Source organism: Ailuropoda melanoleuca, chromosome 7 (assembly GCF_002007445.2).
Source record: "Ailuropoda melanoleuca isolate Jingjing chromosome 7, ASM200744v2, whole genome shotgun sequence".
In the NCBI taxonomy this organism is placed as follows: Eukaryota; Metazoa; Chordata; class Mammalia; order Carnivora; family Ursidae; genus Ailuropoda; species Ailuropoda melanoleuca.
In genome coordinates this window covers 9130142-9156771 of record NC_048224.1, presented here as the reverse complement: position 1 = coordinate 9156771, position 26630 = coordinate 9130142, and the positions used below count along the sequence as shown (strand labels likewise).

Below are 26630 nucleotides of genomic sequence, written 5' to 3'. Positions count from 1 at the left end.
AAAAAAAAAAAAAAAAAAAAAAAGATATTTTGATTTTAGAATTTAAAGAGAGTTGCACAAACTCTCATAGATAACAACTTTAGATAACCTCCAAATCTTTTTGATATCTTATTACTAAAATGATCCCACTTACCAAAAAGGTCAGATTTCTAATAATCTCAAACATTCAAAGCAGCACTGTGCACCCAGAAACAAATGAAAAACGGTATCTGTGAAACAAACAGCAGTCACACAATATATTTCCTTTACCTCCCCATGGAGACTCTTAAACCGAACCCTGGCAACTCTGTAAATTAAGAACCAGCTAAGAATGGACTTCTGAAAATCAGGGAAGATCTAAATTATAAGAAGAAAACATTTCCCTTTAGTAACAGAAAATAAAGACCCATACTTTAAGAAGGAAACTAAAGCGCTAAGAGAAGTCATTACGAGTAAACTGCAAGTCTTTTCCAGGGACAACTGCGGAATGTGTATCAAAGACTTAGAATGTGCATAACCTTAGATGCAGCCACTCCACTTACTTATCCTTAAGAATAATGCAGTCGTGAACAAAACAGTGAAGGGCTCCTGTCCTTGGACAGCTAACAGACAGTGAGTGTTTACAATGGACCTGTCATTCTGAGCACTTCAGGTGTGTTAACCCATTGAATCATCACACGAACATGGTGAGTCAGAGACTTCTGTGATCTCCATTTCACAGACAAAGAGGCCAAAATACACACTCTAAGTAACTTTCCCAGTTAGCTTCTTTTGGATTTCTCTTCTCTCCACTATTTCCTCACAAATGAAATTGTATTCTACAGACACACCCTACCTTTATTCTTTGCCCTCTTGGCCATCCTAAAGCACGCACGTGCACACACGCACGCACACGCGTGCACACATACACACAGACATGGTTTACAAAAGACAAGCAAGATTAAAAGCATGAATGGACCCTATTCACTGGATATGTAACCTTTAGCAATTTACTGCATCTCAATAAACTTTGGCTCCTTCCTTTATAAAATAGATAAAATCAGAGCACCTATTCATATGGCTGTTGTAGGGATAAAGTGAGATAGTAAATGTAAAGCACTTAGTGAAGTAACTGGTACAGAAAAAGTACTCAACAAATGTTAACTCTAGGGGCGCCTGGGTGGTGCCGTTGTTGAGCATCTGCCTTCGGCCCAGGGCGTGATCCCAGAGTCCTGGGATCGAGCCCCACATCAGGCTCCTCCCCTGGCAGCCTGCTTCTTCCTCTCCCACTCCCCTTCCTTGTGTTCCTTCTCTCGCTGACTGCCTCTCTCTCTGTCAAAGAAATAAATAAAATCTTAAAAAAAAAAAAGTTAACTCTAGATATTGTTCTTTGCTGTTTATTATTGAATGAGGGTAGAGACACAAACATTTATCACATGCCTGCTAATAATTGCCAGATATTAAATGTATTGCATATCCTCATTATCGGGGGAAAAACAATTCAAAGTATAAGATAATGAGTAACAGGTACATTCTTTATGAAATATGTGCAGAATATTTTTTATGACAAAGTCCTCTGCATTCACAATGTACTGGACTTTTCAGGTAAAGCTATCTTGTCTAATCTAAGTGTTTTAATTTTTTCTAGTAGACTGATATGCTATTATTTGGGAGATAAAAGGACAGGTAATAACAGTTCTGCCCCTGCCATAGGAGCTTAGACAAAGGTTCCATTGGCGACATGGCCTCACTGGAACATCAAGTAACATGGAAAAGTAAATAGGGAGTTAATGTGGATCTTAATCAAAATTATTTAAAGTTTGGAAGAAACTAGAAACAAGGAAGAGTAAAAGAACCAAATGGAAAGATACAGAGAAAAAGACCCTAAATAACCGTTCTTCAAAAAAAACCACACACACACGTGCACGTGCACACACACACACACCCTTACAAGTGCTGAAAACAGGCTTCTGCTTCAAGCTTCATTTCAACAAGGGTCCCATAATGGCTGCAATCATAACAGCCCTAGACAAGGCCTTGCCTCTCCGTGCTAGGCATTCTGTTCTCTACTTTACATGTATTGCCTCATTCAGTCCTTCTACAAGCCTGAGAAATTGGTAGGACTACACTTTTTTGAGAGGATTGAGGCTAAGAGCTAGCAGAGCTCAGAGACAAGATGGTTCTGAACTGAATTTTCTCCCATAGGAGCACATCAGCCACATGGTCTTCTGGATCCGGAGAGAAAGGGTAATCCTCATCGTCCTTCGCTCAGGCTCACTGTTCTTCCTTCCTCCCAGGGTCACACCTGTAACAAAGCTTCCCATGCTGGAAAAGACAGACAGTGCCAGTTCCCACGGCTCCAAATGATGGTGGCACGGGTTGGCCTAACGGTCATCCACCACTACGTCCCGCACAGTGATCCTATTCTCGACATAATCAAAGGACGTGAGCTCTCTAAACAGTCCACTTATCAGCACAGACTACAAAGCGAAACAAATACTGAATTCCTAAATATGTAGTCCCACTGAGCATAAATATACATATTTATAGATTGCAGAAAGGTGAAAAGAAACGTTCCATAATATTAGCCTGTCAAACAGAAACAAAATTTTTTATCTGTGAATTTGTCCACAATACAGCGTCAACTATGACCTACATCTTACACAGAGACATAATGTACATTTTGTAGATGGAAGGAAAATCCCACTATACATTTCAAAGGCTGTACACTTACCATTTACCATGAGTGTCTAGGTTTTCTTCTCGTACCAGATTTTACCTGTTCAGGATTTGCAGTCAAACACACCTACACTTGAATTCAGGCTCTGGGCCCTGCCACTTACTTGCCGTTGATCTGAGGAGAGTTACCTGTTGTAGTCACTGTTTTTCAGTTAGAAAATGGAAACGATGCCATCCATCATTTGACATGTAACGCCATATTTGACAGGTCCATTGTGAGAACTGAACAACACGATGTATTTAAAGAACTAAGCATGATACCTCGTCCATAATAAATGCTCACCAAAATGGTATTCATATTAAAATTAAGGTCCTCGATACAACAGAGCCTTTCTTCTCAGAGTACTCCAAAGCAGATCACCAATTCTGTGTGTGTGTCTTTGTGTCTGTCTGTGTCTGTGTATCCGTGGAAAAAAACACTAATACGGTCCAAATCACGTGTTCTTCTCTGCGTGGGATACTGAACTACAGTATCTCTGACTAACTCACAACATGTCAATGCAAAGTGTGCCCGAGTGTTAAGGCATTGGCGACATGCAGAAATATTTGTATTAGAACCTGGAAAAGACAGCAGTTTGAAATATGGGTCTCTACATTTCCTTCTTGCTATTCACTGATGTCAGAACCATAGAGAGTTCATGCTCTACCCCCAAAATATGGCATTCTGAGGATCAGTCTCTTTCTAAATCCCCCAAACCTACAGTTTGGGGGAAGTCTTTATTTGTGAATTACGACAAGTACTAAGCCCTCTGAGATTCTGAATCAGGATAGCCAAGTAAAGGATTCTTTTACAGCCACTAGAAAAGTCTCAAATCACATTGTATTTGTGGTTACAATGAATTCACAAATAATGGTAATCAAATTTAAAATGTACATCTTAATCTTGTACTAAATAACTACAATATTCCAGCCTATAACTGAAAATAAAAATATTTTATGCTTAGTTTTAAATCACATGTACATTTTAAATATATTGGTGGACAATCTAATGAGAGAAATGAGTATTCTTTCTTTGTAGAGCATTAATTTGGGTACTAATAACAAATTAAATTAGGGTATGGAGCAAATAGAAAAAAAAATAAAGGAGCCCTACTTGGACTGACATTAATTTTGTACAAAATTAAAATATCACGGGGTCATAAACTAAAGAATGATAAAGTTTATTTTAAACCTCAAGATGTGAAACGGAAACTGAGTTTTGGGAGACATTTCTCTTTTAGATACACTGAAAAATCTGGACTGCTATTGAGGAACGAGCTCTTTTGAAATATCAAGCTCCCTACAGTTTACGTAATGTTGACAGGCTTCTCTAATAAAGGCATTGGGCATTAAAAGGTGAATAAAGCACATATCGAATTTTGTTTTGTCCAATTAAAAAACTGCCCTAACCCTAAGGGGAAAAAATGCTCACAATAACCCAGTAGGAGCCTCGATTAGAAAGAATCTGCAGCATCTGAAAATGAGTATATCTTTGAAAATATTTTCTTTATTAAGTTTATTTTAAAGTTACTTGGGGCTTCATAATTTGGTGCTTTGAGTTTTATAAATGAAATAACCCAGTTTGCACATATTACGTTGTTCGTTAAAACTAAAAATTAAGGGTAAATAAACGTTCTTCAAAGCAAAGTACAGTTTGGTTCCACAGTTGCTTAAATTACATTGCCACATAAGAAATGATGGCTCTACTCTGGAATTCACATTGAAAATTTTCAAATATCTCTCCTGATAATTTTATCAAAAGTGATTTATTTTAAAACAATAAGAGCTACAAATTGAGAGGAGCTTAAAGAGATAACAGCCTAGTGTCTTATTGTCCTCTGCTGACAGGAAAGCATGTTCTTTACATACTGTACTTAGCTATAAAATACGTATTTTTCCTTGGTAAAAAAAATAATAACTTTTCTGGATTATTCAATAGGCTATTTTGAGGCTGTGAGGAAAAACAAAACAATTATTTGTGAAACAGTGTTCCAAGGCGGAAGAAAAATTAAGAGAAATTATTTGCATCTCCTTTAAGTTATTCACAATACTTGGAGGCTTTCATTCTCTCCAGTTAGTGCAATTTATTTTTCTACACGTCTCAGGAGCAAACAATGTTATTTAGACTCTAACCTGGCACGCTACCACCTCTGGCCCGCCCTTGAGCCCCTCCATTGCAAAGGTCTCCAGGTGCAGTTTGGGTAGCTGCAGGGTGAAGTCATTCCTACTTGCCGCAGTCCGTGACAGCGAGATCTGATCTCTGACCTAAAGGGAAAAAAAACAGCATCAATGGTAATTCCCCTTCAGACACATTAACTGGGATGAACTGGGTCCCCTTGAGCCCACTGAGTGGACTTGCATTGATCGCTGGACCTGAAATCCATGAATAAATTTAGGACTAATTGATTTTTCGTTGCAAATAAATCTCTAATTCAGAGTGCTGGGGGAGAATGTTAAGAAGAAAAAGCATCCTCTCCTGCTTGAAATGAGGGAGGGAAGAAGAGTCACTGGAGCTCTTCTGATCAAGAGGTTTTGAATTATTTTTTCACTGTTCCACCCTCAAAAGAAAAAAAGAAAGAAGGAAAAAAATATCCACAAAATCGAAAACAAACAGCAATCTCCTAATTATTATCACTTTCTTAATAACATGTTTCATTTTACTGATATGAACTGATATATATTAGACAAGATAGTTATTAGGTGTTAGTCTTTGAAAAGAAAACTTCAATAATATGTACCCTGGAATAAAAACAAATATACTCAACACACAAGGAGACTTAAAAATATACCAGTCAGAGGTTTATTTGCCCATTTCCTTCTTACTAAACTTGAGTCTTAACGATTAAATTCATATAAACCAACTCAGTCACGCAACTCCTAAATAAGATAACGAATAAAATCAGTGGTATTTGTACTATATTTTAAATATTCGGAAAGGTAACAATACAAACATATCACAGATACTGGAGAAATACCAATTCTCTAGCCAGTATAGGTATCACAGGCAGTTGATATTACACTGCCACCTTCTGGACGAATGAGAAACTACTCCTCATATACTATAGCTAGATAAAAGAAAATGCGCAGAAACAGATCTGTTTTCATTTTTCATTTCCGAACTTAGTAAGAGCTTTAAAATTTTCACAGTTTAGTTTTCCGTAAGATCAGTGAGCTTTCGTTTTTAATTATATAGTTTAACGATAGCAGATTTCATACGTAGGCATATTTTCTAACTTTCCTTATGCCTGACTTGGTTTTAAAAATGTATCTCTTTGCTACCATATATTGGATAAATATTACGCAACTAGCTTAAAGCCACAGGATCAAAAGTGTTTTTGATGAAATAGCAAAGGTCAAGAATGGGAGAACTATAAAAAAATAACACTAATTGCTCAAATATATGTGTCTATATCCTTACTTCTCCCTGAGCAACTTCAAATGTAACTTGGCAACAATATGTGATAGAAAGCCTCTCCTTCGCTTTTCTATTCTACTTGGGAAGCTTCTAAAACCTGTTTGAATTATCTCTTATTTTATGAATGAACTATCACACTGCATCGGGTTTCCTTAAACCAGCAAACACACACAAACATCTGACGACATCTTTAATTGTTGATGCTAACTTACGGTTCTAAAAATATTTATACTCCCAAGTTGAGCACAAGAATTTCTGTCAATAAGTGAATGTCAAAGTGTACGCTATAAAAAATACACTGTAATGCAATTTTTATAATGGTGTGAGTGCTGTATGCACACTGGGTCCCAATTCAAAACTGTATACTTACCTCTAACAAACATTCTCCGGAGTCTTCAGTCGGGATGAGAACGCTTTTAACTTACTTAACATAACAAAATAAATCCTATTTTACAAATATATTTGCTTTAGGTTTCATATTTTATACGTATGGATACCTTCTGCTGCTTTTTTTGGTCACCAATGCACACTCAGATAAAAGAAAACATTAATGTGGATTAAGGTACTGAGAATTTATCAACATCAAACCACTAGTGTTTCGCCTTCTACCCTTCTGAACCATAGTCAATAGATCTAAATATTTTACTGCACCCTGGCCAATTCATTGTTTGATGTTTAAAAACTCACCCAGAATCAAAGAAAATTTATTAAATTTGAGCCCCCAAATGAGATACTATTAGCTTTGAAAGTCAAGTTTAACTGCGATATTGATGATTCTCTTTTTTCTGTGACAAAATTCACTAGGGAAATCCTGGAAGTCAAAGTACAAAAGCAGATTGCTAATATGGGCAAAGGGGGAGGGAGGACGATAAGCAATGTAGGTATAATCCACAACACAGTGCCGGCCCTGGAGGTCCTTGAACCCGGTGATTATCAGGCACCAGACTTCAACTATGAAGCTTGACATACAGGAACAGTAAGCCACATTTTATAGTCTCTAAATAAACTCACTGAACGATATTAAGCTGGGGCATTTGTAAACTTGTGACTTATCAAATTAACATGCGCACTACAACATTATTTAATTTGCCAAATTAAATCATTCTTTATATTGGGGGAGAAACCTCAAAATGCAGTAATTTTGCTAAACCGAATATGGGCATCATAATTACAACATTATTTGAATATGCATGTGTTAATACTTTCATTTAATTATAAATGATGTGTTGACTGTGGACAGTGCCATCAAGAGATGTGCTAAGTAACAGAATCTCACAAATATTTCTACTACATTTTAAGAGTTGATTCCACTTTTAAATTAAGCCAGAACTTTGAGAGAAGGCATCAAAAATGTTCTCCAAATATTTCTAGGAAAAGTTTTTTCTTACTCTCAAAAAAGGATAGTCTAGGAATTCTTTTATCTTCAGGGAATGAAAGCAGCACGTTGAGAGAAGACAAAACAGTGACATGGGACAAGTAAAATTACAACCATGCAGCAAAGAAGCAGGAAGGGAAGGTGACAAGGAAAACATGAAGGGTGAAAGACGAGACTGTTCAGAAGGGCGCGGAAAGAAGGCCTGATTTTCAGGGTGTGAACAAGGATAAATGGGAAAGAGATTCAACCCAGAACAGTAAGAAAAAATATTCTCCCTGGATTGCATTAAATTTGTTCATGAAAAACATAGAACAGTCAGCCTGAGAGCAAAGTAACCAAAATCAGAAAAGAGATAAGTGAGATTTCTTTGGGATATAAAATGATTCCTTTCAAATACGAGAATTTAAAACACATTTCTTTATTGTCAAAAGAATTCTGAAGTAACAATATTAGAATAGTAAAATCACTTTTTTCCATAACAAGAGAAGTAGGTTCACCTCTTAAAACACAGATTTTAGTGTGAATTAAGATTAAAACAACCACGGCCACCTGTCTGTACATTAAATGATCATTTCAAATTTCAAATTAATTTGAAATTATAATTTCAAAAGTCAGTCTTTAATTCTGTTACAGCACATCATCATTCATCCGTTAATTAAGATTCTATACCCTTTTCACTGTGATTTATTTAGAGTTGTGAGTGATAAAATATATATAATAATGTTTTTCTACTTTAAAATGGGTAACAGTTCATACTTAACATATGATGAATTTTTCATACAACTTCACAATATAAATCTCATTTGCTAAATTGCATACATTTTCATAACATTCTATACAACTGTTCTATTTCATAATATTTTGACAAAGAATAAAGAAAACATACCTCCATTACTACACTCTGAAATTTGGATTTTTAGGAAAGTAGTTTGCTTTCTCCCTTTCCCATTACATACTTTCAGAAAGCACATATTTCTAACAGATATGCCATAAGACACAAGAGAAACAAGAGGTGGATAGAGAAAAATAAATGAAACTTTCTAAGAAGTCAAAACACTGGTATGAGATACATATTTATTTTATCTCCACACTCGAGTTCCAGATTGAAGTGATTCAGAAGACCCATGTTCCTATTCTTCTGATTGGCGTTTACTCACAGGCCGCCAATCTATTTTCTAATGTTTGGTACTCCCACCATAACACAAAAAAAGCTATTCCTGGTGGACATATCAACCATGAGATTACATTAGTCATTTTCGGAAAAACTCAACTCTCAAAACATGAACGTGCATGTTGTATCACGCACATCTATAAACCCTTCTGGACCTAATGTTCCAAATTAAAACACACACACACACACACACACACACACACACACACACGCATAAAACGTGGCACTAGCTGTGTTTTTACCACCAGGACACTAAGGAAGAAGTAATAGGATTGTAGATAGAAATTCAAATACTCTTATCATATAAAAAGATATATACAGTGCCTGAATCTTAAACGTCTAGGAAAAGTAAGTGATAATTAGGATTTCACATCATACCCTTGATCTAGTGAAGATTTTATTACTCTGATCTAAGTATGGCATCCGTGGCTTCAAAATAACCCTTCTGACCACAGACAGTGTCATCAGGCCGAGACCTCTACAGCATTTCCTGTAACCTCCTTTCTTATCACTCCACATTCATGTTCTACTTTGTTTCCACTTCCCTGTCTTCTGTCCCACGCTCTCCTCTGCCCTGCTTTCCACCACCACTGATTCCTCATGGCTTTCCCTTCTCTCTTTATTCTCTTTTTCATCCTACCCTAGAGCAGCTTGCACACTATTTTTCAACCTCCGCACTAGAGAGCAGTGTGTATTTGGCACACTACAGCCTGGGAACTGAATCCAGCCCACCGCCTGTTATTGTAAATAAAGTTTTATTGGAACACATGACACCCATTCATTTACCTATTGTCTTTGGCTGCTTTCCTGCTACCGTGACAGAGTTGAATAGTTGAGACAGAGACCATATGGTCCACAAAGCCTAAAATATTTACTATCTGACCCTCTACCGAAAATGCTGGCCATCCTTTGCCTTAAAAGTATAGAAGGAAAGACAATATTTTTTACCATCTGTCAAGTTTTTTAAATAACCACATCTCACCAGAGAATAGCTGAACAATTTCTAGCGGGCCAACCTTCTATCAGTAACACAGGGTTGCATTTCACAGACACTTTCTGGCTTCTTTGTTTCAAGTGTTTCATAAGAGAAGTGCACTATCTCCCGATATATTTTCGAGTTTTATGTAGTCTGCTATACAACGTGACTGGGTCTAACTTTCCTGGCACGTACTCTAGTACCTCATCAACATAAAATTTGGTTAAACAGGTAGAACAGGCATACTGGAGAGCCTTCTGTAAATAGACAGAGAAGGGCATCAGCCAGAGTTAACTCTGTAATAACACTGGTAGCAAGAAAAACGCTGTGCATACAGAGGCTCGTAGGAAATATGTGATCAAATAAGAATGTCATTCCAAACTCACGAATTCTACAAGGCCAGAGAAAGAGAGAATATGATAAAAAAGATCATTAGCAGCTCCAGGACTCTGGTATGTGCCTACTGAGAGAAGTAGGGCTTCAAGCTTGTCAACACAATGGATTCACGGATCTGAATGGATATTTTCCCGTTACCTTTTCCTTAACTATTTAATTAATGAAATGGATAGAGTCATACTTCTATTAATAGTACCACTGGTACTTCCAGAAGTACTTTATGCTTTTCAGAGCACTCTTCACACTGCCTCCCTTGATGCTGCCATCCACCTTGAGAAACAGTCATTACCATCCCTAATCTGAGGATGCGAGTCCAGCGCTCTTAGCACCAAATCCTAATGCCTCTTAATAGCTACAATCAACAGTTAATACTTGGGGAAATGGCTTAGGATTTTGGTAACTCTTCCATTTCCCTACCTAAACAACAACATTATTTTTTTTTAATTGCCTTGGTGCCTTGTCTGGCAATCTTAGCAAAAATGTGTATGTTTCATAAAAGTAGTTTTGTGAGGGGGCGCCTGGGTGGCACAGCGGTTGGGCGTCTGCCTTCGGCTCAGGGCGTGATCCCGATGTTGTGGGATCGGGCCCCACATCAGGCTCCTCCGCTATGAGCCTGCTTCTTCCTCTCCCACCCCCCCTGCTTGTGTTCCCTCTCTCTCTGGCTGTCTCTATCTCTGTCGAATAAATAAAATAAAATCTTTAAAAAAAAAAAAAGTAGTTTTGTGAGAAGCAATGGAGACTATATTTTTCAAACATCCTTATTTTCCTCAGTAGTTTCCTTGGACCTGTGGGCATTCTCATTCATTCCTGCTTCCTTTCTCCCATGGCCTGCCACACACACACACACACACACCCCACATTGCTACTGTGAGAGACGAGTTACCTGTGCAGCAATCATCCTTACATGGTGTCACCATCTCACATGGAAGATTCCCAAGCTATGATGTCCCAGGATACACACAACAGTTCCTGCTGTGCTCTACACCCATGGGAAGGAGACCCTGGCGCTCAGCAGAAGCGGGCACTCCACTGACGTTGCAGCAAACACAGGCACCCATCATTTGAAAAGAAGGAAGGGAGAAACTAGCTTTCTCTTGCTGGCAGGTTATTTAACTTAACCTACAACTCTGGAGCAGAGCCAGAACGCTCCAATGACTGCCAGATGCTGTCACCAGAAAAAGAGGGCAAATCCACCACCACCACCCCACGCATTAATAGTTACATCCCAACTATGGACCTAGAAACTGGATCTCTTGAATCAAATTATCAAGCTGGCTACATCCCAATTAAGGATCTGAAAAACTGAACCCTCAAATCAAATTATCGGGCTGGAGGATAGGGTGATTTGATCATGGACAGCTTATAAAGGCACTAGGCAGCATGATAAATCCATGGTGTAGGTTATATACCATAGAATGCACCCCACAAATAGATTACTGTGACCTTGAGCTCTTTAACACAAAACCCATACTTGAGAATAGAGAAATGTGTTTATGAATTATTAACAGTCCTCCACACAGAGATATTTTCTTTCCTAGGGTAAATTATTTCAAAGGATAAAGGCCAAGGCACAACTGAAATTAGCTATTTAGATGTGTTTAGGCTAAAACCTGTTAAGCACACGTACATGACATTCTGTAGTGTCTTATCTTTCGTTTGTCAAGGTTTTTAAATCCCTCTTGAGCTGGAGTACCATTTTTAGCTTGGCTAGGTCAGAATGACACTGAACAGTATGAATGATGACACACAAGACAGCTATATGGACAGAGTTGTCATCAGCAAGCCAGCTGTGCTAACACCTGTATGTCCCGCACAGCTGATCTTCAGAACCGGGATCCAGAAACTAAGAATGCAGAGGAGTTCAAAGGCCACAAGCAACATTTACAGAGTCATTAAGAAGTCACTACAATTGGGTTTTCAGAGGCATTAAATCATATTTCAACTCTTAAAATACTGTCAGCTCTATAAATTAAAAGCTATTCTGTGGTGTTTCTATTCCTTATAAATATACTGAAAACTAAAAATCAAAAGATAACTATGTATTATCAAATATTTGGGTTAACCATCTTTAAGATTATAAAATCATATTTAAAGATTTGGCAAGACAGTGTCTTCATCTGTCAGATTCTGTTTGATTCTAATCTATTCCACAATCCACTCCAACAAAAGTTCTCATCTTTCTACTTCACAGGAGTTGAACCAGCTAAAAACACGTTGCAACAGGACTGTTACACCCTGTGAATTCCTCGCTAGCATACCTCTCTTTCCTAGAGACATTCTTATAATCAAATTTAGGCTTTCTCCTCTAGCTCTTGATTACGCAAAATAAATACACATGCTATTTTGAGCAATCCAATAAACAAAGAAATATCAGCAAGACTTCCATTGAAATCTAGAGATGCCTTCAGCTTTGTTTAGGGACTGGGTGATGGTAGAATTTGACTCATTCAACAAACATTCATTAAGTGCCTACTGGGTACCAGGCACTGTGATAGATGCTGAGGATATAAAAATTAAGGAGACAGAATTCCATCCCTCAAGGACTCCAAACTCTAGTGGCATAATTAATCTCTCAAAATGCATTTGCTAGTCTCCCATTTATCTATAATGTCTTGTTTCTCCTGTCAATTGCTACACTGCCTTCTTTCTTTGCCAGGGAGTATTATGTTAATCAATCTCAAACCTTTATCTTTAGCCTGACTTTTTCCCTAAGGTCCAGACTCACATATCCCACTGATCACTTCACATTACCTCAAACGTGGGTATTTCCAAAACAAAACTCATCATTGTCTCCCTTCTCCCTACAAAAAAAAAGAAGAAGAAGAAGAAGCAGCAGCAGCCTGCTCCTCTTGTATTTCCAACATCAGTCAGTCAGTCAATCACACTGCCCCATCCTGGGAGTCGTCATCCTCCCCTGCCCTTCTCATCCTTGTTTGCCATTTTACTAAATAAGTTTTCTTATTTCCTTTCCTCTAACACCACCTATCATCACTATCCTGGTCCAAACTTTCTCCTGCTTTCATCAAGTCTACAGACCCTTGGCTCTTAAAACCGCCTTCATTACTCACGATATCCGGTCTGCAGATATGCCCTCTGAAGCCCAAATTCAGTATGGAAATCTGACCGTGTCAGTCCCTAGCTTAAACCCAGCTTGCTCCCACTGCCTCCATGATAAAGATCCAAGGGCCTTCATATGGCCAAAAAAGAAAAACAACTTCGATGACTTGGCTTCCAAGCGCCTCATTCAGCCTCCTCTCTTGCACTCTCCTTGCACTTCCTGCTGAAGTGAGGATGTCTGGCTATTCAAGCTTCCGTGCCCTTCCTCGCACACGCTATCCTCTCTGCTGGAACGCCTTTCCCATCTTTCTTCATACTTCAAAGCCCCATCCAGGCATTAATTCTCTTCTAAGAAACCTCCAGCCAACCTGTGAGTTTTCTAAGTATGCCTCATAGATGAATAACTGCATCTCCATGGATGTGGAACTGCATCTTATGGATGCATATTTACCATGGTATACTGAAATTATGTGTGTCTCTGCCTTGAGGGAAAGGACTATGCTATATATATATATATATATATATATATATATATATATGAACTATGCTCTCTCTATATATAAATATATAGGGACTTTGATATATATATATGTTGGGACTTGCTCTCTCTATATATATATATCTTGGTTGGTTGGTTGTTTCTCCAAAGGCTGGTACAAATTCTGGCATATAATATACACTTTAAAAGCATTTGCAGAACTCAACTATTTATATTAAATATTGGATAAGTTTTAAGTAACTTTACTGTAGAAATGAATCTCAAAGGGTATCAGCAAAAACTACTGTGACTTATTGTCCAGTATCATTCAGCCTGATAAATTTATAGGGTTTACAGATGCAAGGTCCTCTAGAGTCTTTTGAGGCTTCTGGATTGTGAGTTCTTATTTTATCTTTTAGACATTTTCCTGAAAAGGCAGCTAAGACTTCTCACTCAATGTTCAGACGTACCTTTAAAGTTCATAGTACACTACAATCATACACAGGAAATACAATAGTTAACCCTTCCAAACTTGTAGGACTCAAGCAATCTCTAAAAGCCAGCCATTCTGCTAACTCAAATAACAAAAAATGACTACAAAAAAATTTCGTTCTTCTCTACATTCCAATTTTACCTAAATTTACTTACTTTCACTCGTAGCTACAGTAAACCAAGACATCTCTCTGTTAAGTACTTGGTTACCACCCAACAAATAGTTAATTTTCTCATACCTAACCCTAAATAATTCAGATATTATCCTATACATCCAGTCATTACCCTATCCTGAAAGTTATTCTAATATAACTCTATATTCTAATATAGAACTATATTCTAATATAATTATTGTACTTTTCCTCTTTTTCTCACAATAGAAATACTAAAGCCTGCTTGTAGAATTTAAATTTATTTAAATTTAATTTAAAGGAAAAAAATCAATTCCTGAGAGTCCATATTACCAGTAATATTAGAAACCTACTGGTAAATTCATTAGGAAAATAAAAGTGTATGACTTTAGGGAATGATGTTAGCAAAAATGGTATAATAAGGAACTTCAAAAACCAGTCCCTCACAAAAACAATGAATACAGTGAGGCACCTGGGTGGCTAAGCCAGTTAAGCATCTGCCCTCAGCTCAGGTCATGATCTCTGGGTCCCAGGAATGAGCCCTGTGGCAGGCTCCCTGCTCAGCGGGGGTCCTGCTTCTTCCTCTCCCTCTGCCTGATGCTCTCTCCGTTTGTGCTCTCTCACTTGCTCTCTCTCACATAAATAAATAAAATCTTTAAAAAAAATGAATACCCTGACAAAACTTGTCAGAATCAACTTTTTCAGAACTCTAGAAACTAAGTGAAAGTTTACAGCAACCAAGCAAAAATTTAAACAAGAAAAAAAAACACCTGAATCTCAGCATTTAAGCAAATCTCTGTTGAAACACTAGCAGATGATGAAGTTAACAGAACAGAGATTTCAGTGGCCATACCTGACAAAGAATACAGACTTTACATGGAAATGAAAAGTACAGCATAGGGAATATGGTCAATAATATTGTAATACTGTTTTATGGTGACAGATGGTGACCACTTATCATGGTGAGCACTGAGTAATGTACGGAATTGTCAAATCACTATGCTATATACTTGAGACTAATATAGCATTGTGTGTCAACTATGCTTCAATAATAAATATTTTCTAAAGAAAATACAAACTGAAAAAATTAGTTCAGAAGAGTCACCAAACAAACAATAACCACTAGAATTAGCAGCAACAAACAACACCAGGGATGGCGGAGAATCTGATTTCCAGAGTTGTCACATTGTACTATTCAAATTACCCACTTTTCAACAAAAAGTTATGAAGTACGCAAAAAGATAAGAAAGTATGGCCCATACATAAGAAAAACAGAAACTAATAGGAATTCAAGAAGCTGAACATTGGATTTACCACACAATGACGTTAAATCAATTATTTTAAATATGCTTAAAGCGCTAAAGGAAACTGCATACAAATAACTAAAGGAAACCATGAAAACAATATCTTCCAAAATAGAAAATATAAAGAGATAAGAGAGCATAAAAAGGAACCAAATAGAAATTTTGGAGTTGACATATTCAAACCGCTTAAAGGGGGGAAAAACTGTCAACCAAGAATTTTATATCCAACAAAAATATTCTTCAAAAATGAAGGAAAGGGGTGCCTGGGTGGCTCACTCAGTTAAGTGTCCAACTCTTGATTTTGGCTCAAGTCATAATCTCAGGGTTGTGGGATCGAGCCCCACATCAGGCTCCATGCTCAGCATGGAGTCTGCTTGTACCTCTCCCTCTGCTCCTCCCCCCACTCACTCTCTCTCCTCGCTATCTCAAAAATAAATAAATAAAATCTTTTTTTAAAAAAAAGGAAGAAAAAATCAAGCCATTCCAAAATAAACAAAAGCTGAGGGTGGTCATTACCACTAGACTTGCCCTAGGAAAAATGCCCTAGGGGAGTCCTTCAGCCTGAAATGAAAGGACTACAGACAGTAACTTAAATTCACATGAAGAAATAAAGATCACCAGTAAAGGAAACTGCACAAGTATATATAAAAGTCAGCAATACTGTATTTTTTATTTGTAACTCTTTTTTTTCTATATAATTTAAAAGACAGCTCTGAGAAAATTGAACAGAGAAATAGTTCAATGATAATAGTTGAAGACTTCAAAATCTCACTTCATTAATGTATAGAACTATACAAAAGATATCCAAGAACTAGAAGACTTGAACCACAGTGTAAACCAACATAAGAGGTATCTATAGACTACTCTACACAGCAACTGAAGGATACACATTCTTTCTAAATGTACATGTAACATTCACCAAGACAGAACATATTCTGTACCATATTGCAAACTTTAAGTTTAAAAGAATTGAAATCAAACAAAGTAGCTATTCAAACCCTACAGAATTACATTAGAATGCCATTGCAAAAGATATCTGGAAAATGCCCAAATATTTTGGAAATAAAACAACACACTCTTAAACAATTAATAGGCCAAAGATGAAATCACGGGGATATTAGAAAATACTTTGAGACAGATGAAAACAAAAACATAACACACGAAAACAGTGTTCTGTGAAAGCAGTGCTCACAAAGAAATTTTTAGCTACAAATGCCTACGTTAAAAAAGAAGAAAGATCTCAAATCAATAATCTAACCTTCTACCTGACGAACACAGAAAAAGAAGAGCAAACTAAGCCCAAAGAAACAAAAAAAAGAAAATAATAAAGATTGGAGCAGAGATAATAGAGAATAGGAAAATAACAGAGCACATTAAGAAATCCAAATTTGGTTCCTTGGAAAGATCAACAACATTGACAAACCATAACTGGACTTGCCAAGAAAAAAAAAAGATTAATTAATTACTATAATCAGAAATAAATATGAGGGCTCTACTAATGGCCTTACAGAAATAAAAAATATATATATACTAAGAAAATAAACAATTTATGTCAACAAATTAGGTAACCTAGATGAACTAAACAAATTCTTGGAAACATATAAATCACCAAAATGGACTTAAAAGGAAGCAGAAAATCTGAATAATATCTATTACAAGGAAAAATAATTAATAAATAAGCAAAAACCTTCCAACAAAAAAAATCCCAGAACCAGATAGCTTCACTGGTAAATTTTACCAAATGTTTAAAGAATTAACACCAATCCTTCTCAAACTCTCCCCCAAAAAACTGAAGTGCCAGGGACACTTGCTAACTCATTCTATGAAGCCAGTATTACTCTGATATCAAAGCCAAAGATATCACAAGAAAACTCTAGACCGATACCACAAGAAAACTCTAGACCAATATCCCTTATGAACATAGACACCAAATCCTCAAAAAAACACAAAAAAAAACAAAACAAACAAAAAAACTAGCAAACTGAATCTAGCAACATATTCAAGCAATTATACATGATAACCTAGTGGTATGTATAACAGGAATGCAAGGATGGCTCAACATACATAAATGAATCTATGTAGTATACAACATTACTAGAATGAAAACTGAAGAAAAAAAAAGATCATTTCATATGATATGGAAAGAGCATTTGACAAAACCCAGTAACCTTTCATGATAAGAAAAATTCAAAAAACTAGGAACAGGAAAGACTTACTCAATCTGATAAAGGACATGCTCCTAACATCATACTTAATGGTGCAAGACCAAAAGCTTTCCCCCTAAGATTAGGAAGAACGCAAAGATATCTGTTGTCATCTCATTGCTAGGGCTGGAAGTACTAGCCAGGCAATTAGACCAAAAAATTAAAAGTAAAACAAAAAACAAGAAAACAACAACAACACCCACAAAAACCAAGGCATCCAAACCAGAAAGAAAGAAGTGAAGCTATCGTTATTTGTAAATGACATGATCTCATATATATAGGAAATCCTAAAGAATCCTCAAAAGAAATTATTGGAGCTAAAATATTCAGCAAAGTTGCAGGATACAAAAGCAACATATAAAAATCAGTCATATTTCTAAATGTTAGAAATTAAGAACCAAGAAACGAAATTTAGAAAATAATTTCATTTATAACAGCATCACAAAGAATAAAATACTCAGGAATAAATTTAAGCAAGAAAGTGTAAAACTTGTACACTAGAAACCACAAAAGTTGTAGAAAAATATTAGAGAAGATCTAAATAAATGGAAAGACATCCTATGCCATGGATTACAAGACTTAATATTAAAATGGAAATACTATCTTCTTAATTCTTAACATTAAGATGGAAATTGCCTTCTTCTTCATATTCTTAAACCATATGTAATTGATCCTAAAATTCATATGTAATTATACGGAACCCTGAAAAGTAAAAAAAAAAAATCTTGAAAAAAAAAAACCTTAAGTTGGAAGACTTAAAATTCTTAATTTCAAAACTGACTATAAAGCTGCAGTGATCAAAACAGTGTGGTACTGATATGAGGAGAGACGACATATAGATCAATGAAACAGAACTGAGAGTCCATAAACAAAACCAAACATATATAGTCAACAGATTTTCAACACAGGTACCGAATGGGGGAAAGAAGAGTCTTTTTAGTAAATGGTGCCAGGATGGGGCACCTGGGTGGCTCAGTAGGTTGAGCATCTGACTTAGGCTCAGGTCCTGGGATTGAGCCCCGAGTTGGGCTCCCTCCTCAGCAGGGAGTGTGCTTCTCCCTCTGCCCCTTCCCACCTCCCACCCCCTGCTTGTGCGTGCGCTCTCTCTCTCCCTCTCTCAAATAAAAAAATAAAATCTCTGGGAAAAATTAAAAATGGTGCTGGGATAACTGGATAGCCATGTAAAAGAATGAAATTCAGTCTTTGAATTATACCATATACAAAAATTACCTCAATGTGGACCAAAGCCTTAATATAAGAGTTAGCACTATAAAACTCTTTGGAGAAAACATTGGGGATGTCTTCATGACCTGGGATTTGGCAATGTATTCTTAGATATAAAACCAAAACCATGATCAACAAAAGAAAAAAAATGGACCTCATCAAAGTTAAAAAAACTTTTGTCCATCAAAGGACGTTATTGAGAAAGTAAAAAGAAAACCCACAGAATGGAATAGGAGGGTATAGGAGTGACTGCTTAATGGCTCCTGGGTTTCTCTTTGACGTGATAAAAAATATTCTGAAAACATAGTTATGATGGTGGCATAGCACTGTAAATGCATTGAAAGCCACTGAATTATACACTTTAAAATGGTGATTTTTTTTTAAAAGTTCAATAGTTCTGGTTTCCTCAAAACAGTTGAGAATTCAACTGAATAAAGAGGCATGTGTATAAAAAAATGCACCTCGTGGAAAATTATGATTTTGTTTTCTCTTGTTATTTTTCTTAACTTCAATAACCTGAAATTAACCCAAAAAATTTCTTAATAAAAAGTTAACTTCTGACCTACATTAAAAAGTCATAATATATACATACATATATTTACATATAATTAAAATAAAACATCTGTTTCTTTGAAATGAGGTATATGCTTTTAGATGAAAATGACTGGCCTTCTTTATTAAATAATAGTATCAGTCCCAAATGGGAATTAAAAAATAATATCCAGTCAACTGCTCTGTAGAATACAATTTCAGGATTTGAAAAGTTAAAGGTAATGTATCAAATTTAAAGATTAACAAATATATCTTAAAATCTGGAATTGTGATACTTCCAGCTTTATTTTTCTTTCTCAAGATTGCTTCCACTATTCGGGGTCTTTAGTGGTTCCATACAAATTTCAGTATTATTTGTTCTAATTTTGTGAAAAATGTCGTTGGTATTTTGATAGGGACAGCATTGGATCTATATATTGCTTTAGGTAATATGGACATTTTAACAGTATCAATTCTTTCAATACATGAGAATGAAATACCTTTCCATTTGTTTGTGTCACCTTCAGTTTCTTTCAACAGTGTTTCATAGTTTTCAGAGTACAGGTCTTTTACCTCTTTGATTAAGTCTACTCCTAGGTATTTTACTCTTTTTGGTGCAAGTGTAAATGGTGTTCTTTTCTTAATTTCTCTTTTTGCTATTTCATTATTAGTTTATAGAAATGCAACTGATTTCTGGGTATTAATTTTGTATCCTACAACTTTATTGAATTCATTTATTCTAGTAGTTTTTTGGTGGAGTTTTTATGATTCTCTGTGTATAGTATCATGTCATTTGCAAATAGTGATAGTTTAACTTCTTCTTTTAACTTCAACTAATATGGATGCCTCTATTTTTCATTCCTGATCGCTGTGGCTAAGACTTCTAGTACTACGTTGAATTAAAGTGGCGAGCGATGAAGGGGAGTGAGAAACACAGGCTTCCAGTTATGGAGTGAATAAGTCACAAAAATAAAAGGCACAGCATAGGGAATATAGCCAATAAAATTGTAATAGCATTATAGGGTGACAGATGGTAGCTACACTTGTGGTGAGCATAGCATTACATATAGACTTGTCAAATCACTATGTTGTACACCTGACACTAATGTAACATTGTATGTCAACTATACTCAAATTTTTAAAAATTAACTAATATCAATAAAATGTAATTGCTTTTCCAAAAAACAAACATTTAAGTTATTCAAATGTTTAGATTCTTTAAGATGCAAGAAAAGAAATAATGTCCAGGGGCACCTGGGTGGCACAGTCAGTTAAGCTTCTGACTCTGGGTTTCAGCTCAGGTCATGACCTCAGGTGAGATCAAGCCCTGCATTGGTCTTCACATTCAAGGTGGAGTCTGCTTAAGACTCTCTCTCCCTCTTCCTCTGCCCCTCCCCACCACACTCTCTCTCTTGCTCTCTCTAAAATAAATAAGTCATTAAAAAGAAAAAAAAGAAATAATGTCTTCATGAGAACAAGTTCTTTCTATTTGATCATTGTGTCAGAAGTTAGTATTAAAATTCAATTCAGCAGGTAGAAGTTAATTTTATTCCAGAATAAATGGTGCAAACCTTGAAAACACATGTGCTTAAGATATATAAATAGCTATACTATTTGGCTATGTACAATAAACCGGACTGAAGATGTAACCACAACTATTTTTACCATGAAAGAGCCTAGATCCTCCTTCTGCACTAAGCCCCGTTTCTCCAAAATAGCGAAATGCCTCCGGACAGTCTGAGGTGGCCAGAAAAATAAACTTGCAAAAGTTGGCATGAGGCCCAGCAGGCAGCACCTCCCTGAGAGCTCAGAGTGCCTCTCTGGGCCATTTCGTAGCACCCATTCATTCTCACCCAAACTTCACAGAAAAGAGAATTAGCCCAACAATCAATTAGCCTTTCCTAAATTTTCCACATCAAGCTGAAAAGTAATTGGTAATTTTGAAACCATTATATAGATAGAAGTTTCCAGAAACATTAATCAAAATAATTAACTACCAAATCTGAAGGGGAAAAAAGCCATAAACCAAAAGTAAATCTACAGTGGCTCTAGGCCAATTCTAAAGAAATCTTTCTTTATGTATGACACAAAAATCGAAAGATGAACTGCACTGAAGAACTATATGATTATAATTGTCCTATTGCAGTCAGTCTTGATTATATTTAAAATACATATTTTGCCATTCTCATAATGAAAGAATAAGGCACAACATCTGTATTCCACACTGATGATGGTTTTTCACTGATGTCAAAGTCCCTTCCTCAAAGTAGCTGCCACCCAACATTTTTTTCCTGTAGCTGGGAAGATGAACAAACAATTGGATTTCAAGGCAACATTAACTGTATATAAAGGTATGCCATACATACAACATGATTGATTTCTCCTATCAAAGGGCTCACCAAGTACAAAAAAAAAAAAAATCTAACCAAAGATGTCTCTTTTCCTACAAATCAAATTTCAGGTTTCTAGCATATACGGATTTGATGTGACTATGTTTAAACTATACTAACTGACCAAACTTTTTTAAGTGGGGAGGGGAAGAAATCACAGTTTCAAACAATTCTACTTTAAAAACATAGCATTCAGAATATTAGATTTTTTTGAAAGCATTTTTGGTGATATGAAATAATGCTAGTCACTTTCAATATCTAAAAGGACACAGTGGGGCGCCTGGGTGGCTCAATCGGTTAAGCGTCTGCCTTCCACTCAGGTCATGATCCCAGGGTCCTAGGATCAAGTCCTGCATCAGACTCCCTGCTCAGCGGGGAGCCTGCTTCTCCCTCTCCCTCTCCCTCTGCTGCTCCCCGTGCTTGTGCTCTCTTGCTCTCTCTCTGTCATATAAATAAATAAAATCTTTTAAAAAAAAGCAAAAGAATACAGAGGCCTAGTGTTTCTAAAATGTTAAACTGTATCAAATATTAGTTTGCTAATATTTATTTAATATCTCCTTAAAAAGGTTTGTTTTTGGATATTTTTAAGTGATTTCCAAAATTATATTATATAATACATTTGATGCCCAAATTATTATAAATATGATTCATTCATGAATTCCATATATCATAAAAGTACTAGGTAATTATATTTCCAACAAATCGTCTATTAGACAATAATAGACACACATAAATCACATTTCTCTACTTTTAAATAATGAACATATCTTTGAATTTGGAATGCTAAAAAAATATACAGTCAGTTAATACATTAAGTTGTTAGTAATATAACATCCTTAAATGCTATTCATCACTACAAATTAAATGCTAAGCCTATCATACAGAAGTAACCAAATTTGAAAATAACAGCGTATTATTAAATATATTCAATTTCTAGTTTAAGAGTGCATTCTTATAAGAAGGTAAATTACAACTTGAAAAGTACTGCCAAATACAATACATTATGGCTCCACTATATATACATATATAGGATAGTAGGCTTGAGAGTGGTCAGAGGTTAGACAGTGTGGTCAAACATTTTATCATTATGAGACATGTTAAGAATCATAATGACCTCTGGTTCAGTCAGCAAAGACCACAAATAACTCAAGTGCAATTATACCAGTTGGGAGAAACCACTATTTTTATAGTTTTATCAAGGACATAAAGTGAAAGAAAGTTATGAAATATAGCATTGTATAATATAAACTTTTAGTCATTTGGAAGGATCTTCTTGTTAATTTACTTTTAAAGAAAGTTACAGAATGAATTAAAGTATCTTGAGGTTAATAAAATTAATGACTAGCAAAACAACGTCTTAACACAAGCTGAATGATATTGAAGGAAAATTATAGTACCTTGTGAAGCATATTTTCTACTGTTCTCATATGATTAGCAACACATTCTTTGTCTCTAGAAAAAAAATTAAAATTAGGTATTAGTAAAATCCAAGCCTTACAACAACTGTTACACATTTTAGTATAAGTAGCTATTATTGAAAAATAAGGTTTGGCTATTATTGTACTCCTTCTAAAAGCACAAAACCTAACCACATTCACTGGTATATTTCTGCATTTAACTCTTATCTTTAATTATATTGCCAGCCATAAATTAGAGAGGGATAAAAATCTTAAGGATATCTTCAAAGTTTAAAAAAAAAAAGAGGAGTGAAAAAATAAATAAATCACTGAAATTTTTAAAAGAGTGAAAAAGAAAGAAAAAGAAGCCATGATTACATTATTGGTTTAAAATGTGCTAGAAAGGCTGAGCTTTCATTCTTTTGATTTCTAAGGAAAGGGATTTAAAAAATCATAGTGGTGGAGATATATTTTGAATGGCCATACTATGCAAAATAATATTTTCCTTTCTACATAGGCTCTTTGTGTTGCAATTGCACAAAAACCCACTATGACCTTGAATAGAAACAGGCAAAGTTACTAGTCTCTTCTATCAGCCTTGTAGATTGAATTTGGCCTTAATAATGAAATAAAATTTTGGGTGTATAGCAGAGGGAAAACAGTTAACATCAGAACAATTTTGTATGGTGACATGGTAGCCAGGTTTATAGAGGTGATCACTTCTTAATGTACACAAATGTTGAATCGCTATGTTGCATACGTGAAGCTGATACTGTATGCCAATTACACTTTGATAAAAGTAAAACTAAATTAAAAATTTGGATGAAAATACCGAAGACCAAAATTCAATGGTAAATTACAAATTGAGAACTGTAAATAATGTATTAGCTCTCCAAATTTTAACTTTCCTTCATGTTATAAGAACATGTGTCCATGGTCACAGATCATAGACAGGACAGATTCCTGAATTAGCAGCCATGTTTTGGAGACATAATATGAATCTGGAGACTTTATAATCTTGTTCCCATTCATCTCTGAATTTTCAGAGCTGCAAGATGCACTAGAAATAACCTAGGCTAAGTTTCCCACTTGCCATGAGGAAAAGACTGAACAATGACAACAAAAAGCCGAGTTAGTCAAATTCATATTTTTAAAAACTGACAATCATACATGCCTAATATGGTGATGCAACATTACGGAGCTTCATGATTTTCCTACTGGTGGGTACTCAAACCTGCCAATATTTTGGCCTTGTGCAAATTCGTTTTTTCATTATGTGTGAGCAATTTCCCTAGCCCAGTGGCAAAGTTGTGGATATCCTAGATGGCATGTCCTCTGTTCTGTGATTTAGCTTACAGACTACATTGTCACAAAAAAATGTTTAAGTAATATATATATATACATATTAGCATATATATATATATTTGCAATTATAGGAATTCAGAATTCCAAATTCAGAGAACACCCAGTTTATTAAAATTAGATGTTTCTTTAATCCATAAATAGATTTTCTTTAAGCCATGCTGTTGTACAAAGGACTGTCTTAAAGTATTCCATGAAATTTGATGTGAGGAACAAATAAAAATACCCAAGAGAGGACTGTTCAATTTGAACTTCACAGTGTATGTCAACTTGATTACGTGGTAAAAGGAAAAACACTCTCAACATATTTACATAGCTGCCCACTCTGAAAACTGTATATTTTTCCTATTGAACATAGTAGAATATACAGCTATAAAATTAAATGAATTTTCCATGATCAATATGTTTTTATTGCACTTAAAAAGATGTTATGATACACATGTTGATTATATACTAGCATTTTTTATGGAAATATTACTTGCAATATTAGTATACCATATGCAGAGCAAAATCTGGGGGCAATGGGACAGAAGGGAATGAGGAATATGTGATAGAAGAAACTATGAAAAACTTTTAAATAAAGAGTATTCCATTTCATATTAATGAAATCATGGTTTCAAACATGTAACACTACAACAGAGCCCAAAATACACAAAATTCAAGGTTATATAGAAACTTAATACTTTTCCGAGGTTTCTCAATAAAATATACATTTAGTATGTTGAGTTAAGAGTTTTCTTTTTTGAGGATATATCAGAGAATTTCAAAGAGAGACAGCTGTACTTTTGTTTTCTAACACTGTATTATCCAGGGCTAAAACCCGGAGCATGAAAGTAAGAATTGATCTTTTGTCTGTTTTAAGTGATCTCCCCAAGGTCCGAGTGCTCACTTGGCTGCCATGCGGAGGGCACTCTCTGCATCGTGGATGTTCTCCTCCAGCCGACGCTTGTCCTGCTCCAGCTGGGTGAGATGTCTATTGAGCTGACGCAGAGATTGATCTTTTCTTCTCAGCTCCATCTTTGCCTCGGAGAGACTCTGCAAGCAGACAGAAAACAGAGTTACTTGTCAGCCCTGATAATTAACTTCAATTTATGCCATAGGCTATTAAACAAAGAAGGATACAGACTGACTGAGAAGCAGACTTGGGTCATTACACATCAAGGTTTAACAAATTTTCTGCAAAAATTTTACATACTTACTAATTAGAAATGATAACTCTGGTAAGATTTTGAAAAATGTTTAGCTACAAAAATATAACTCTATCTTATTTTTTTAAATACTGGAAGGCAAATACATTTTATTCTTACCAAAAAAAATTCTGATTATAAAAGCCTCAAGTTGCCTTTTCTTTGAATGATGAAGAAGTAAAGATTTCCAAGGGAGAAAGCACATGAAATTTAGAGTCTGTTCAAAACAAGAACTGGTATATGGACAAAGTGTGCATGTGAGTGAGGGGAAGGTGGATAAGGACACCAAGAGAATGGGGAACCCTAACTGAAAAGTACCACTACTTTATTTATAAACAGATCCAAAACAGGTTCCTATAGACATCTCAGCGAACAAACTGGACTCCACAGTAAAACTCACTTACTTCCCATTAAGTAACTCTCGTGTCAAAGATAGCAACACAAATGTGATTAACACCTTTCATCTAACAGAGAAAGTTACAAATAATATTTGCATTCAGAATTATTTACATATCATAACTATTTTTCTACTCACAGAAGTATAAAATCTGTTTATTGATATTTTGCTATTTGCTTTAATCTGAAATATTCCCTTAGCACAAAAATTTCAGACGCGAGTGCACAAGTCTATTTTGGAACTTTAGGGCTAAAGGTCTTAGAATCAGACCTCACAATTTAAAGGAGTATTTTCTAGACTTCATGTAAAATAATACAGGGATCATAGGATCCCTTATCACTAAAAATTTGCTCATTCCTTTGCCTATGAAATGTCTATAGTTTTTCAACTAAATTTGTTATACAGTGAGCTAAACAACTGGTTACATACACAGTTTATCTTCTCTTTCTTTCTCAGAGTTTAGCCAC

The 26630-nt window shown here is 35.6% G+C and overlaps 1 protein-coding gene across 8 annotated transcripts in view; it reads right to left on the bottom strand.

The window, feature by feature from the left end:
• The window catches only part of CCDC171 (coiled-coil domain containing 171), a 303540-nt gene that overhangs the window by 68133 nt on the left and 208777 nt on the right, over positions 1 to 26630 (bottom strand). For all 8 annotated transcript variants that reach the window (XM_034663934.1, XM_034663935.1, XM_034663937.1 and 5 more), the window contains 3 exons: positions 25469 to 25614; positions 23218 to 23272; positions 4810 to 4941 (listed from right to left, as the gene is read on the bottom strand). In XM_034663934.1, coding sequence (XP_034519825.1) covers positions 4810 to 4941; positions 23218 to 23272; positions 25469 to 25614 — 333 coding nt within the window. The remainder of the gene's footprint in view (positions 1 to 4809; positions 4942 to 23217; positions 23273 to 25468; positions 25615 to 26630) is intronic.